The sequence below is a fragment of the Eleutherodactylus coqui genome, chromosome 12 (assembly GCF_035609145.1).
Source record: "Eleutherodactylus coqui strain aEleCoq1 chromosome 12, aEleCoq1.hap1, whole genome shotgun sequence".
Lineage (NCBI taxonomy): Eukaryota > Metazoa > Chordata > Amphibia > Anura > Eleutherodactylidae > Eleutherodactylus > Eleutherodactylus coqui.
The window spans coordinates 51,021,170-51,039,070 of NC_089848.1; the positions used below are offsets into that span (position 1 = coordinate 51,021,170).

The 17,901-nt window shown below is 42.4% G+C and overlaps 1 protein-coding gene across 4 annotated transcripts in view; it reads right to left on the reverse strand.

The window, feature by feature from the left end:
- RARB (retinoic acid receptor beta) overlaps positions 1–17,901 on the reverse strand; it is a 603,146-nt gene that overhangs the window by 152,062 nt on the left and 433,183 nt on the right. Inside the window, exon 1 of one of the 4 annotated variants that reach the window (XM_066585513.1) lies at positions 4,323–4,848. The exons of 2 other annotated variants lie outside the window; for them this stretch is intronic. In XM_066585513.1, coding sequence (XP_066441610.1) covers positions 4,323–4,485 — 163 coding nt within the window. In that variant the 5' untranslated portion in view covers positions 4,486–4,848. Of the gene's footprint in view, positions 1–4,322; positions 4,849–17,901 lie in introns of those variants that run through there. One more of the 4 variants, XM_066585515.1, reaches the window with a different exon arrangement.

Sequence of the window (17,901 nt, forward strand, 5' to 3'; positions counted from 1 at the left end):
TTCAAAGGCTTTCTTATACTTTATATTACTTATGTTCTGAAATTCCAATTTGACCCATACAACCAAAAGACTGTGATATCTCTTGTGGGGGAAAAAAACTGTGTTTTATGATAAAGGTAAATCTTCCAAATTAAAATATGTCTAATATCAGGCAATTTCTAGGGCAAATTCAAAAGCTATTTACGGAAATTAACAATTATCCCGTACTTAGTTCATTCATTCTGATTAATAACATTCCATGCGATTTGACACCGTAGATCAAAAATATTCAATAAACAAAAACTGGGTAAAAGTGAAAAATATCCCCACCGGTGTCTTTAAAAAAAACCCCTCTATGAAGTATAGCTTGCCTGTTATAAAGTTCTCCGGCGGTAATGATATGATACGACTGCCAAATTGTTGGCCCATAATAAAATAATAGGTACGAGGTATAAAAATTACTGAAAGGGTTTGTGTATAGGGCAACCTCATAAAAAGGTCCTGCCTTAATGAGGCTAATACAGCTTTCCAGCTCAGCACAACATCCACCGCCTTGGTAGTGTAATGATTTCCCATGTCCAATGCATACAACGGTATATTTATTACGATGCAGTCAACGAGGTACGTGTCGTGATATATCACACGTAAATGACGTGGAAATGATCGGGTACTTAGGGTTTTGGCATCATTTGTCTTCCTTCATTATATCTCCTATAGAAAAACTGCAACTTCTCAAAATCAGAAATGCAAAAACATTGGGTGTGCTAACAAAAAGTGGAAGAGTAGGATGAAAGGAAGAACCATCAATAGAAAGAGTATGGTAAAATCTGAGAATGAACACTATACAGTATAGGATTTGAATAAAATCTCTTTTTTTCACCCAGTTTTGGAATTAAAAAAAAACAAAAACATTTGCTGTAAAACTGAAAAGTACTTAAAAAATCTTTTTTAAGGCCTTTTTCTAATTCCTGCGAATTTGTTTTTACAAGCCTCTCCGCGTACACCTCATACCGCTTCTATAAACGTCTATATCTTGGCCAACTGATCTTATTGCTATTACTAGCTCTATTTTCACCAGTATCAAGTTAACATTTGGAACGTAGGATGTTTACCAAAATCCTGTACAGACACATAAAACTGTTCTGAATTCCGTTACGTTTCCACTAAATCAGCCTTTTGTTTATGGCCGGTATCATACTCTTATTTTTGATTTTTTAAAATAAAAACATCAAAAAAAAATAAAAGAACTTTAAATACATGGATTTAAGGACATGTTTAGAGAGAAATATAAGTTATGCATTCAGGATCAGTCATTCGTGGAAGTATATTATTTATTAGGTGGTGTATTTGGGACATACCATGAAATAACTGAATTGGAAAAAAACCGTAAATAATATGGTTTGAACAGCGAGATAAAAATATCACAGTTGTAGAACCGAACTATTATATACCAAAATAGGCATTCGAGTCAACCGTCCAAACTGAAATGTGTTTTGCCAAATCTACCATGTTGAAATCATATACAGAAAGTCCCTGGCAAGGATTTTTTTCCCTATCATCCTGAGCTGTTGCGGAAATCAATTAAGTGGGCAGGGCGATCCTTTTTTCGATGGGGGTCGTATGGCTGGTGTATCGTGTGGAGGAGGAATAAAAAAGCCAAGGCTGATTCTAAAAATAATATTACTAATATAAAAGCCTCTACAATATATCAAGTTGACGCCATGTTTTCAAACATTCTCCGAAGCGAAAAAAATTCTACCAGCGAGCACATTTTTTTAAAATCACTGATCCACCCACCCATCGTGAGTTGAAAAAAGTAAAAAAAAAAAAATGGCCCCATAAAGAATGCTGTTTCCTTTCAAAATAATGGTGTGATCGATGATGGCCACAGTGTTAACATAACTGAACACAAACCACCCAACCATTATTGTGATGCTACAAAAATAACTACACGCATAACTCTTGGCTTCGCAGCATAGTAAAGCATGTAGCAGATAACTGTGGCCAGTATGATATAGCTCTTAAAAGCAACGATTCAGTACTTAAAGTTTACTTTAAATTCCACCGTCGTGCTACAAAGAAAAAAGCTGTGTGTTTCCGATCACTATAGCTTGTAAAGGCTTTATGCTTTCAAATAAATACTGCAATAACTCACTGCAGTAACACAAAATACAAAGGTACCTGCACTTATCTATATAACATAGGCTCTAGACACAAATTACCCGGAAAATGGGAATAAAATACATGGAAGAAAAAAAAAAATCAGTCGAATAGGCAGTAAAATGGATAAAACATCATTTATAAGATAAACCAAAATGTACTTCTTATTCCTATCATTTACTAGTTTTTTACATGAAAAAACATGCAAGACACAGCACAGCAGAAAAGGGGTGATTTTACTTCAAAAAGGTCCAGTCGATATTTATTAGGCATTTTAAGTAGGTTTGGGATTTATTTTCTATAGTATGAGCTTTTTCAATTTAAAGCTCAAGTAATAACTAAAAATCATCAGATCTTCAAAAAAAATCAGTAGACATCATGATATCTAATTATACATCTGCCGAGCCAATTAATGTGAGGTTTATTTATTTTTTTTTATATTACATATTTTGAGCATGTGGCCACTTTTTTTTTCTTTTTGCTCTGAATTTAATACTTGGACGGTGTCCAAAGCAGATTGCACAAGCCAAAAATTTAGCTAGGTGAAAAAAAAAATAAATTTCTGTTTATATACTCTTTCACGAAAGCACTAGAAAATAATTTATGTACAGGGCAGATTTATAAAACATCGAGGGAGTGGTGTGGAGGAGGAGGCTATGAAGACATGGAAAGGCAATCATACATTAAATAGGTACTTTAACAGTGTATTTAGCTTTCCCACTCCTTGTATAAGCAACTTTATGAAGGACTGGATGAAGCTAAAGTGGAGTCTATCACCTACTTCCTACATATCATGTAAACTGGGGATGCGTTTAACACCTTCGCTGTTTATACAAACACGTCCACCTCTGATTAGGAGCACAGAGATTACATGATCTCAGATTAAAAAAACGTGTATATAGAGTGAGCGGGGGTGTAGAAAACTTTTTAAAGTTAACCAAACAATTTGAATTCCATCCGATGACACATTTAACATGAACCCTTCTGTTCTTGCAGACTGCATTGTATTTACAAACTTTAAAAACACCAAAAAGTTACAAAAAAAAGTCAAGCCAATTTTTTTAATTTTGACCTTTTTGTTATTCAGATTATGCTGATGGCCTATTTGTCATTGTAAATTAGAATCTGCATTCTATAGTACACTAGATGCTTAAAGTCACAGTTGTGCTTTTAGGTTAGTGCTGAGCAATGGGAGAAAGCAACAAAGTAAGAGCTTCATTAAATGAGCAATCCACAACGGAGGTGTCGAAGACTGTGTTAAAACCATTGTGATAAATAGTTTAGTAATTCATCTAAATCAGTGTCAGTGAAAAGCAGCATCCTGCAGGCTTCTTTGGGGGCAGTGAATGGCTTGTGCATTCTGGTGCCTTTGGTCATTTCTCAAAAGTTGAAGCCAAAGTGCTACAGTTTACAATATATGTGTTCTTCGGCACCATGTCAAGATCAGATAACAGGACTTTGTAGACCACAAGCGAAGAGTTCTCCTCCTTCACAAGGCTCCTACTGTAAAACGTGCAAAACCTTATGCCTGTAACTTGGGGGCAAGGCTGTAATTGATGGCTAAACACTGAAGTGGCCAAGAGTCAGGCTTATTTAGCAGGGCTGAAACTTTTTAAGTTCAGAGCAAAGCAAATTTAAAGGTGCTAAGGTCAAAACTTTAGAAGAATTATGGCTTGGAAGACAACCAAAGTTCTAGCCATGGCATTAGGCTATAAGAACACTACAAAATCATATAAACATGTGACAAGAAAACTGAACACTAAAAAGCGGGTTAAAAAACACCGGTGACTTCTATTTAGATTATTTTTATTTTTTTACACATTAACGGTAATCTACGAGGATGACGGCCGATGATTATTATTAATGTGATTGGGTGGATTCTATCTTCCCTCTACTTCATAAATACTGATGTTAGGTTAAAGCATATATACGAAGCACGTCTATAGGAATGCACAGCATCGTAAGACATGCCTAAAATGCGTAAATATGGATATCAAAGATCTGCAATAATACACCATGAAATATTCATTTTCCGTGACGGCGACGCTAAAATCAAAAGGCAAGATTGCATTTTTCTGAAAAAGATGAAAAAAAATCGATGGCACTTTAAAGTTCAGTTATTTATGGCATGCAGTCGAAAGCAAAAAAAAATAAAGCCAGACGAGGCTGGTAAGTGGACCTACATTGAGCACTGTGCCGGTGCTGGTGCTGCCATTCTGTCTGTGCCAATCCGCTGAAGCATGCTTTAAGAGCTTTTTCCTGGAGCATGCAAGAAGACGGGCTCGCAGTGTAGAAATCCAGCATTTGCCCAGGGCTCACAGCTAGCACATCCATACAGTCAAACATGATTTCCCCCTTATACAGAATGCCTGTAAAAGTGCTTTTCCTTTAGGTGCAGAGTAAAATGGCATCGAAAAGTACACCCAACTCCATCAAACTCTGCCCCTTTTTTTTGGCACGTAGGCTGTTGGTCTATTTCCCAGACCAGAATCATGAATTATGACAGACAACACAGCTAAAAGCCTGTAATTGATCCAAATGATCATTTACTATTTTCCAAGCTTCCCAGCCATTCCAGCAGAGCAGGCGAAGGGGGACGGAGAAATCCAAGCTGTCAGCTGCAGGCAAAATGTCTCTAAATTCCTGGAGGTGCTTGCAGCCTTCTGCAGCAGTGAATAAGCCGAAGCCGCTCTCCGCTTGTAACTGAGCTGAAAGTGGGTAAAAATAACAACATTTATTTCATCCAGGACTCGGGTCCCCCCCTTCTGCAGCGAATAGATCCTTCTGCTTTTGAACAGCTCACTTCCTACTACTTGTGTCACACAAAATGAAAGATTGGATTGCCTAATATATGCGAGTGAACTCTCCATGAACCCTTCCCAGGCTGCTAACCTTCAAATGACCCAAACCAGTCTGACATCACCAACTCCCAGGATTCTCACACAGCTTAAAGACTAGCAGCAGCCCTGTAGAGCCAGCAGAGAGATGCAGGCAGCCGCTCGCTCACTTTCTCGCTCGCTCAGAATGCATTATTCTGGGGCTGTAGGATTCCAAAGCTTTACTTTTCTAAATGCAAATACAGAAGCAGGAGGGGGAAACAAGGAAAATGTACCCAACGAGGTTTGATGTGTCACTCGTGACCCGTAACCGCTCTTATTTATTCAATGGCGTAGACATAATCCAAGACTTTAGTCGTTTCCAATTTTGCACAGTAGATAATTTGACTCAATTAAAATTCAGCGTAACTGTCACGGATATATATTTCGGCATCGGGAAATGTATTGTCTTTTTCTTTCCGCACGCGGTAGAGTGTTAATGTGTTTGCAGATAACCAATGATCCACACTACGTCCTGATGAAGGGGAGAGAGGTTGGGGGGTGACGAGTCACATATGTCAAATGTAATCAGAGTTCTGCTTTCTCTTTATTAGAAGAGTAAGACGGAAAACAATGGAGGGCACGGCGGCGACAGCAGCCTGGGTGTTAATATCACAGATCGCCTATGGGGTGAGTCTGCTTGTATTCCTGTATACCTAATCACCCCCCCCCCCCTCCTCTCCTACAGCCCCCCATCGGCACAAGAGGCCACTGTTGAGACATCGATAAAAGCTGTGTTTTCCTTATGCTGCCTCTACACGAGGAGGGTGTGCTCTGAAGAGTGCTTTTTTTGCCCACTTCACAAAGCCATTTTAACAACACTTAGCCTGGTAATTTGCTGGTGCTAGATCCTTCACAATTCTAAGTATCTTTCCGATTCAGTATCATCACTTGATATGACGATCACTCGGGTGATTCAAGTGTCATCGTTAATACTACTCTAAGAAACACAAAGATTTAAAGGGGTTATCCGACTTTTACATAAAAAAAAAAAAAAATTATAAAAACAGCTGCAAATGTGATAACCCATAAAGAGAAGCAGTACTCACCTGTTCTCTGCTTCAGCACCGCTTCTTTCTATGGTTTATCACATCTGCAGCTGTTTTTTTAAGCTTTTTAAAACCCGGATAACCCCTTTTAATCTGGAGGGAGATACATTTAAGTAAGTAAACCTATGTGTGTTACCTCGACCTTCCTGCTGACACAGTCCGACAGATTTGTCAATGAAGTAACAGAAATGTTTTTTTATAAATGCCCTGAAAAACATGGGGGGCATTAGGGTGGCTTCACATCTGCGTCGGGGGCTCCGGTTTGCTGATCCATTTAGGAAGCAGGCAGGGGGAATCCCCTGGCCAAAAGGCTCTGTATTATGACGGTTCCGAACCCTGCAGAATAGACCCTGTTGATTCTAATGGGGTCTGTTCGGTTTCCGCTCAGCTGCTTGGCATTTTACCGGTATTTTGTGCCGGGTCTGCGACGGAACCTGCAGGTTCCAACGCAGATGTGAACGCAACCTTATCAAGCCACTGGCACCAGCTTTCAGGCATAAAGAAGTTACAGATTTGGATGCAGGCCATATTTGCACTAAGATTTGCGACTTTTTTGGATCTCTCGTCAACCTGATTACTTTCTGGTCACTCACAGACTGACTAATTTGCTATAATTTACATCAAAAAGTGCCGGAAATTATAGCACCTCCTAGATGCACCAAACTAATTAAAGAGCCACCTTTTTCATTCAGAGTATATATAAATTGGCTAGTATTACTTTAGTAAGTTATTCCTTTCTATGTGAAACTTCCTAGAGTCCTTCTCCTCAGGTGGTCATGTGATCGTATTCCGCCAACCTAAGATTTACTTGGCTTTATGTTCTCTCAAAAAATTTTCAGTCAGCATAATTCCAGTGTGATGGACTCTAACCGCACAAGCTCTTTAGAGGAGAACACAGAAACTCCTATCGCAGCTACTGATGATGATTAGTGTCTGCTGTCACACAGTTATAATGAAGGAGATCACAGCTCATCCTCCTGACTGTATACTTATGGTCTGTAGCTAATTTAGGTGTCTATACAGAATAGTGATACTTGTAGTGTTTTTGAAACAGGCAGAAACGGTACAGGATGTAGCTGCTCATGTGATGCTGTGCTGATGCATCATGGGGTTGGTAGCAGAGAATAGTGAAAATGAGTAAAGAGACATCTCAGAAACAAGAGGGTGCTGATTAGCATAGGACAGGAGGCTGCACTGCAAGCAAGTGACTGCAATATATGGAGAAGACCTTCAGAGTTTAACAATCAGGCGCTGGGATGATATAATTTGGTTTTTGCTGGAGCTGCATCCTCCTACAACGTACTTAGCTTTAGGGCGGTTGCACACAAGCGTAATTCACTGCGCGCCGCCATAATGTTGCGATCGTGCGGTACACAGCAAGTGTCCACTGACATTACGTACTTGCTGTGGATCGCCGATTGCCATGCACTATCTTGGCATGTATGCCCCAAGATAGAACATGCTGCGATCTTTATAGTGCACATATTTTGCGCAATTTATGTGATGGACAGCATAGGAGCCTATGGCAGATTGGTACAGCGTATTCTGCATATATAAGGAACTCCCTCTACAGAGAATATTGTATAGGTAGATGCTTGGGAGGCTCATGACAACATTACTTGGTGGTCATGTACCAAGGCTGAAGGAACTACTAACTAATGAGTATTGGGGAATCCGACCATGACTGCAGATGGTGGAGGATGGGAGGATCAGACATTCTGGATTCCATCACGCTTGATCCTTTGTTCTGCTGTGAGATAAGCCGCTCTTGATGTAAGACGGCTACTGACTGATTGGGCTCTGCCAACAGCTATGTCGTGGTTATGGAGATGATGGGGAGAGATGAATACATTAGAAAGACCCTTATCCACTTAAAAAGTCTTCCAAATCCAGAAACCCGGTAATCCTAATGCCGTGTAATGACATCATGAAAATACATAGCAGGTGTTGTTGTGGATTTGCTGTGGATTCTAGCCTATGTATTAAGGGAGAAATCCACGGTGAGAATCTGTAGAAAGAACTGGCATGCTGCGGATTATTAATCTGCAGGTCAATCTATGTGCAGCTTTTCTGCTGCGTTAAGATAAAATTTGCTGCGACCGTAATACGCTGCATATTTAGGAACACAAATCCAGGTACCAAAATCTGCAGCGTGTTGGCTACGTGTGAACATACCCTCAGGCCGGCTTCACGCGGACGCAATACACTGAGAATAGAAGCCATTGATTTCAATGAGTTCGTTCACATGTTCTATTTTTCTGCGTATTGGCACCCCAAAGGTCCCCATAGAAGTCAATGGGGGATGCACATTTCTGCTGGAAAAAGAACACATCTGGAACTCATTAGACGAATTAGCTATTTCAATCAGTGCGTGTTTGTGTCCCGCGCATAAATGAACGTGCCTAGCAGGCAGAAAAAGTACCGTAAAATACACTAATACGCATGCAAAAAGCCTCATTCATAGGGCAAAAATGCTGTGATAAGGCACATGTACATGCATTGAGGCCAGCCTTAGGCTAGTTTCACACGGGCCAACGCGATGTTCCACACCTGATGTCCCTGCAGATGTGATTTGTTTTTGTCTTAAAAATGCCTCCCACCACTTCAGGGGAGCAGCGATCATCTGGGGTGGCTTTCAGCGACACCAGAGGATCGGCAAGTGTTTGCCATGGGAAACCTCGCATTGCACCGGCGTGCACCTCGCATGCTGTGTACTGTTGTTTCCAGCTCCATTGAAGACAATGGGCGAGGCTTTCCAAGGGAAGGCTCAAAGATAAGACGTGCCGCGATTTTTATCCTCCAACGCACTGCAGGAAAAAATCGTTCTTGTATGTGATCTCATTGAAAAGAATGGGGTTTCCATTCGTATTGGGCTGTGAAACTCGGCCCGTTATCGCACTCAGGAACGTGTGATTTCCCCGTAGAACAATTCGCTTCAGGGAAGTAGTGATAGGAAATGTCGCGATGTGATGCGGGAAAAAAAATCGTTCATGTATATGACCCCATTCAAAAGAATGGGGTTCACATTCGTGCGATAGTTCTGCGTCTCAGAACACACAAATCTTGCGCGATTTTCTCGGCCGTGTAAAAGCGGTCCAACTGTGAACAATCACATTTTTATGAAGTTCAACACATTTTTTTTTAAAGTCGCAATTTTTATTTCAGTTTTTCATGCAGTTTTTTTTTCAGCCAAAGGTAGAAGTGGATTCAAAAGAAATGGGAAATCTAAAGGAAGAACTTTTTTGCAAAAACTACCATGCATGCAACCGCCCCCCGGTTGATCGATGATCTTCCTTGAGATCCTTGCAAGAATCAATAATCTACTGTAGTGGAAAACTCCTGCAATGAAAGTGTCCCCCATGGCTGGTACATTAGAGTATATACGGCGCTGCTCGCCTCTCTCTTGACAAGATACAGACTCTCTAAAAGCGGGTTCACATCTGGCAAATTCATTCCAGAAATTCATGTGTCTGAAAAATCTGTTTTATACAATAAATGGGGTGATTTTGCAGCATGTGCAAAGGTTCTACAAACCCCATAGGTGGGTCTATAGGTTTTACAAACCCCATAGGTGTGTCTAAAGGTTCTACAAACCCCATAGGTGTCTATAGGTGGGTCTATGGGTTCTACAAACCCCATAGGTGTCTATGGGTGGGTCTATAGGTTCTACAAACCCCATAGGTGTCTATGGGTGGGTCTATTAGTTCTACAAACCCCATAGGTGTCTATGGGTGGGTCTATTAGTTCTACAAACCCCATAGGTGTCTATGGGTGGGTCTATTAGTTCTACAAACCCCATAGGTGTCTATGGGTGGGTCTATTAGTTCTACAAACCCCATAGGTGTCTATGGGTGGGTCTATTAGTTCTACAAACCCCATAGGTGTCTATGGGTGGGTCTATTAGTTCTACAAACCCCATAGGTGTCTATGGGTGGGTCTATTAGTTCTACAAACCCCATAGGTGTCTATAGGTGGTTCTATAGGTATACAAACCCCATAGGTGTCTATGGGCGGGTGTATTAGTTCTGCAAACCCCATAGATGGGTATATAGGTTCTGGAAACCCCATATGTGTCTATAGGTAGGTCTATAGGTTCCACAAACCCCATTGGTGTCTATATGTGGGTCTATAGGTTATACAAACTCCATAGGTGTCTATGGGTGGGTCTATTATTTCTGGAAACCCCATAGATGGGTCTAGAAGTTCTACAAACCCCATAGATGTCTATAGGGTCTACAATCCTCATAGGTCTTCATAGTTGGGTATATAGGCTCTGCAAACCCCACTGAGATGCATGGAACAGTCACAGAACTTTCTACGATGTATCTGCCATGTGTGCCCATATCTGTCGGCACTGGGGAGATCGGCTGTCGGGAATTTTGCCTATTTATGTAAACTGAATATTCCCTTGAATTCAGTCAGATAAAGTTGGGATCCACCGGCTCCTCTTGTATGATGTGGTGTGTAGTGCATTGTTGGCGGACATGGACGGCAGCACTAGCTTCCAATAATGAGGTAATATAATAGTACTAATCACCATGCGTTAAGGACGAGACTGTGGTGTTGTTTCAACTTTTTTGGCTGGAAACTGGAATTTTAATGGGAGTGTTTAGATTTTTATCAGTGAGACTTTGTTGAAGGCTGCTACATCGCTGACAGGAGAGGTAAACGCATCGCGTCCAAAACTCCAGGCAGAATGTGTATATTGATTTGGTCTGAAGCGTAATTATTTTTTTATTTCTCCTTACAATTAAACACATGTAATAATACGCTGAGAGGACGCGGCACTTACAGCTGAGAACATAGGGGGGGGGGGGGGGTTGGAGCTAGAGTTTTTTACTAACCAAACAAAGTTCAGATTTTTTGTATATACTTCTGTCGATTTATTTTATGAGCTTTACAATAAGATTCTTTTAATCCGGCACCAATCAGATCTGATAGATTGGAGGTATGGCGCCGGTGTGAATGAGGCCGGATTCACACAAATGTATTTGCACGTACAATACACAGTGACTTCAGTGGGTTTGTTCGCATGCACATATTTGTCCTGCGCATTTCAGTTGAGCAAAAAAAGAAAAATCAGTATGCTCTATTTTCCATGGAGGTCCATGGAGGGTGTGCAAATGTGTGTGCGATATGCCAGGAAAGGAGTGATAGCTCGAGCGATCATTGCCCTTAGCGAGTACCTGCCCGCTTGAGAGAAAAGGTTCAGCTGCCGGCGGCGGGGAGGAACGGAGGGGAGATCTCTCTCTCCCTCTCCCCCCCCCTCCCTGCTCGCTGCTACAACTCACCTCTCACCCGCGCCGGCAGCCGAACCTTTTCTCTCGAGCGGGCAGGTACTCGCTAAGGGCAATGCTCGCGTGAGCAATTGCCCTTAGTAGAGATGAGCGAGCATACTCGCTAACAAGCCATTTAATTCAGTACGTCTTTTTTGCTGGGCGCAAATGAACATGCCTTGCGGGTGCAAAACTACAGTAAAATGCGCCGACACATTGTTTGTTCTGCAAGAACGCTACGCTCATGGACAAATACACGTACGCCTGTATGAAGGGCGCCTTAGACTACGGTTTTCAGTAGTGGTGGTGAGCCAGACTCTGTGACATGGTTGCTGCACTTGGTTTCCCTTTAATGTGCTTTATCACGGGGACGGAATTAGTTTCCGAACCTGTTAAAATCTACACGTCTTAACTTCGAAACTGCAAGATTACATTTTACAGCGGAAAAGCTTACTGCCGCGGAATTAAGGACGTCTTCTTGCGGATTTCTAACATATAGGAGATGTAATTCTGCAATTAAAGTCTATGGAAAAAAAACACAATAAATTGTGGAAGTCGTTCCGCAGACCGTATCCTGCAGTGAAAAGTGCAACAAAATCCGCACTAATTGACAAAATCTGTATCTGCGCTGCATTCTGTGGCCTATTCCATCCCATGTGAAAGGTCTTCTAGGGCTTATGGCCACGGACGGAGAAGGATAAGCCCACGGATTTACGCTGAGGGAGTACTGCAGTGGTAAACAAAAAGTACCCGCTGGTGATTGCGGAAAAACGCGCGTCTTTCCACGGTCTTCATTAATACTATACTAACCTCTGCTGCAGAAAAACGTGTGAAATAGAACATACCGCGATCCGGAATGCTGTGAAATAGAACATACCGCGATCCGGAATGCTGTGAAATAGAACATGCCGGAAATCCGCGGCAGAATCCCGCATGTGAGCACTGACAGGCAGAAAAGCTATTAGGTTCAACAGAACCTAATAGCTGCGTTATTCCGCCTCGGGGAACATGGTAGAAATCCGTCTGTGGGCATTAGCCCTTATACTCTCTTTGGAACCCACATTGTGAGACGCTTACTGCAGTTTTTCTTTGCATCCTCTTTAGGGTGGATTTCCAGCGAAATGTGCGTAGAGGACGTCCTGCTGTGGACTGCCTGCCTCCAAACCCGCACCGTTTGGTGCAGGTTTCATCGTGAATTCCTGTGCGGAATTCACCCCCTCATTGAAAAGGGAGTAGCAGCAGAGACAGCGAAATAATTGACATGTTGCCTGTTTGAATTCTGCGCCGCAAGTCCCTCTCCGCACGGGTTTTGTGAGGGTTATTTCTGCCGCATGCGGACAAAATTTTCAAAATCCTATCCACTTTGCTGCTACTGTATATACAGTGGGATTTCCATGTGGAGGGTCCGCACGCAAATTCCACAGCAAATCCGCTCTGTAAAAAAGAGGTTCTTCAGCAGCTGCAGTGGAACATTACAAACACGCCTCAGCTGCTGCAAGCCTCTTTTTTAACAAGGAAAAGTGTTTTTACACTGATCGGTCGATGATGGAGATGAATCCCCTCCTCTTCAACAAGCACCTTGCAGCCGTTACAGCATTCTGAATATTAAGAGTCACTTCGGAGTTAGTTCTATGACCGATAGAAAGGTCCTCGACCTCTGCACTTGTATAAAGTCCCAGAACTCTGCAACTTCTAATATTTGTATCACTTCCTATGTGGGGTGCATTATTACATACTTTGTGTCATTTTCTGTCATTCTGGGTATTACTTCATATAAGACAGAAGTCCAATCACTGTTCACCCAGCGCTCCGCCGCCGCCGTCATACATAAGAGTGGCAGCACATTAGGCCGGACTACTAAAGCTCCTCGTGGGTTTTATTGGAACAATCTTAATGGATGAGGCATATTGCCTTTTAAAACGGAAATAAAAATTAATGCTCTTTAGAAATCCTTTCTGACTTGCAAGCAAGCGTGTCGCTGGATGTGTTATATACAAGCTGCAGGAACCAGACGGAGCCAACGCAGATGGAAGACGCGCTGGGTTCTGCAAGTACAAAGTGATGAAAAGGGCAGGAGAGCCGAGTGAGGAGGGATGGGAAGAGTCTGTACATATAAATGTGGCCTACAGGACGTACTGATAATGTCCGCATCGCAGTTACCCAAGAGCAGGCAGGTCATGGCTCATTCACACGACCGTGATTTTGGCGCATATTACGCACACGATACACAGCCGTGTGACATCGGTGAATGGAGTCAATGAAAGAACAAGGGCTTTCATTGAGCCGTTCACATCAGCGTATAAACACCGTGTGTAGGTACGCGCAAGAAAATTATTGTAGCATGCTGAATTTCTCGGCGCACCATGCAGCATGAGCCCTATATATATATAGGGGCATGTGGGCGACGATTCATACGCAACCCCGCTATGAACCAGAGCGGGAATTTTTTTAAAAGACATGCGGCGGCATCACACAGACCAGTAACACGCTGCAGGGCACCAGCAGTGTTTTGCGCACACGATTGTGTGAATGAGCCCTAAGAATATGCCCCAAATTTTTTGAAATGCTGCAGATTTCCTATGCCGATTTGCAGACAGAAAATCAACGGTTGTTACTGTACCAGGTAATGAGATATTAGAGTGGTTTTCCTGGCAGCGCCAGCTGTCAGTGCCGGGCTACAGCAGGGTTGGAGCATTAGCCACTGCTTCGAACCCCGTGTAGTGTCCAGGGCTTGTAATTGCAGGCTGGGGTCCCATTGATTTCAGTGAGCGCTGTGCCTGCCATTACAAACACTGGCCACTACAAAGGGATCGGAGCAGCAGCTTCCGCTCCGATCCTGGTGTAGCCCGGCACTGACAGCTGCCTGGAGAACCCCTTTACAAATCAATGTGACCCACCTTGGTGCCAATGAAAGTGACAACAGATTGCAGGGACTAGAGAGGCAGCAGCAAGACAACCACAAAAAGGGAATGTTTTTACAGGCCACCGACAATTACTCTATCATCATCTCTCCTGACTGATTCTTCTCTAGTTTTGCTAATATCCTTGTCACTACTGGTACATGAGGCGCTACCTGCAGCCCGATCAGGTGGCACAGGTAATCCTGCTCCTCCAGGATGGCGCATGCGTATGTGCCGTTGCAAAAAGGTTTGCTGTATCTCTAAGCACAGTGTGAAGAGCATGGAGCAGATACCAGGATGCGGGATATTACACAAGGAGAGCTGGCCAAAGGAAGCCATCCACCCAGCTTCAGGACCGGTGTTTGCTCCTCTGTGGAGGAACACTGCCAGAGCTCCACAAAATGACCTCCAGCGGGATACTGGTCTGCAGATTTCTAATCAAACTGTCAGAAATGACTCCATCATGGTGGCATGGGGGTCCAACATCCTGTAGTCGGACCTCTGTTCACAGCCCAGCACCGTACAGCTAGATTGGCGTTCACAAGAGAAGACCAGAATCGGCACGTCCGCCATTGCTCTCTGCACACATGAGAGCAGGTTCACACTGAAGACTGTGGAAATCTTATATATATATATATATATATATATATATATATATATATATATATATATATATATATATATATATATATATATATATATATATATATATATATATATACACATATATACACATATATATACATATATATAAAATCAAGACAACTCTGCCCTCATCTGTATGTATTATGTAACTACACACTATGCCTCACACTTACTCATCATCACCATAGCATCTACAGGGTCGGCCACGGAAAAGTATGCCAGCACCACACTTAGGGGCACTGTGTCGCACAGAATGTTAAGGCAACAGAAATGCAATCCTAAAGTCTCACTCACAACCTTCAGGTTGTAAATGAGAGTTTAGGACTGCATTTCTGTTGCCTTAAAATTCTGCACGTTGTGACTTCAATCCCCACATGGTTCAGGTAGCCGGCTCAAGGTTTGACTCAGTCTTTTATCCTTCCGAGGTTGGTAAAATGAGTCCCTTTCCCGAAGTCCCCCCACTCTTATGAAAGCTGTCTAAAAGAAAATCTGTCTTTGTTGCCCATAATAACCAATCACAGCACAGTGTTAAATTCTTATACTTCAGAGGTCAAATGAAAGCTGCATTGTGATTGGTTGTTATGGACAATAGAGACAGATTTTCTTTTAGGCAGCTCTCTTAAGTGTGTGGTACTGGCCTAATTTTTCACGGCTCCACCCTTTATGAAGGACGTCTCTGGAATGTTGTTTACCGGGAAATTAGATACACTAATAATAAAAGTTTGTGGAGGCTTATGAACACTTCTGCCATGGTCTACAAAAGTAGTCAGTAGGGCAACAAGCAAAGGGACCTCCACGCTGGTTTGTGCTGAGGATTTTATGTATTCGACATAATGGATGCCTTTACATTCTAAGTATTGATCTTAATTCCACTGGATAATTACCCTGAGCGTGGAGATTTTATATATATATATATATATATATATATATATATATATATATATATATATATATATATATATATATATATACACACACACACATATATACATATATACATATACATATATATATATATATTGCAGTCAAGGGACAACAGAAGGTGACAACGACATTGGAAGGGAATGTTTAGATGAAATCTGCTACAGAGATATGAGGGGGAGTAGAAAAAATATTCCTCTTTTTCTACAAACAGCGCCATCTTGTTTATATAGGTTGTATCTAGTATTACAATTCGGCTGCATGCACTGACCTTTTTTTCCTTCTAATTTCAGGCAGCCCCTTTAAGCGACAACATGAACGTGTACTCCCATTCTCCAGAGTCCTATAATGCTGTCAGTTGGATGACTCACTAACACCAGAAGTTACATCCCAGGAAAAGTCCTCTGGGTAGTAGTGAACGCAGAGCTTGGCAGAAAAAAAGGAAATCTTTGATGTTCACATATACAGTAGTTTTTCATTAACTGCATTTCTGGAAAAATTATATGAATAAAACTATTTTTTTTAACTTGGTACTAAGTACAATTAAGAAGATTACCGTGTGCCTCTAAATATACCTCCTCTCCTCTGCCACAATAGACCACTGTAAGTCCTCACATAGGAGAAATGCGGATTTCCTATCTGGGTTTGTGGGCTAACACTCCGCAGCATTACACTGGCATCATCGTAGATGTGATTGTTACCATATCACACCCGGACATTATGGGAAACTATCTGTGTGTGAATTGACGTGGTGCAAATCCACAATGCCAGTTCTTTCTGTGGATTGTCACACCCCATGCCATATGGAGGGTTATATGTGTCACATATGTTACAAAATCTATGAAAAAGTCTGCATGAAAGAGGGATTTCACACTTCGTTCGTGGAGCAGGAAAGGCCGAACGGTTCTGTCTCTCGATGGAACTGAACAGCGCCGGGCCGACCCCACCGACTATAATGGGGTCCGTCCACCCAGCTGCACAGTTTTGGGATGGAAGGAAAAGCACTCCATGCAGCGCTTTTTGTTCCGGTATTTGAAACCTCCAGCAAAGGGTCCTCCACAGACGTGAAATCACCCTCAAATTTGCAGATTTTACAGCAAATTTGCCATAGAATTTTGGTAAAATTTGCAACAGTTTTTTTTTCCATCTAGTGTGGACATTATCTTAGTGAAAATGGTTTTCCATACCACTAGGTTATGCTGTTAGGTGTTGATTGGTGGGCATTAGAGATGAGCGAGCATACTCGCTAAGGACAGTTGCTCGAGCGAGCATTGTCCTTAGAGAGTACCTGCCCGCTCGGAAGAAAAGGTTCGGCTGTCGGCACGGGTGAGCGGTGAGTTGTGGGAGTAAGCAGGGGGGAGAGAGATCTCCCCTCCATTCCCCCTTGCTCTCCCCCGCTGCTCCCTGCCCCCTACCGGCACCCGAACCTTTTCTTCCGAGCGGGCAGGTACTCGCTAAGGACAATGCTCGCTCGAGCAATTGTCCTTAGTGAGTATGCTCGCTCATCTCTAGTGGGCATCCAACTACCGGGATCCGCATTGATGTTCAAATTGAATGGACCCCCGTGTTCAGCACTGCAGCTTCCATTACGGTTTTTCCCTGCACAGCAATGCACCTGGTTATCTACTGTGCAGAGCAGCCCCATTCACTTGGGAGTCGCAGAGTATCCAGAAGTCAGTCCCTCATTTATATCCTAGCAATATACCATACAGAATCAATACTGTCTCTGTCAGTCCCATAGACTTTGAATGGAGTGGCAGCGCACATGTTCGAACGTTGCTTCATTAAACAGAAAACTCAGGACTTCCATTCTTTTGATCAGTTGGGTCCCCAGTGATGAGACCCCCATGATCTGATACTATCACTATTTAAAGACCTCAAACCTAAAGCTTATATGTTCTTAAAGGGAGTGTCAGCTTGAACATGCCTTCCAAACTGCAGGTGGCAAATTATGGAGCCGGAGGAGCTGAGCAGATTGCTATATAGTTTCATGAAAGATCCAGTATAACTTCTACTATATTCATTTATATTTCTGCTCCTTCTTAGCTGAACAGTCCAATGGGCGGAGCTATCAGTGATGGACAGCTATCTGTGA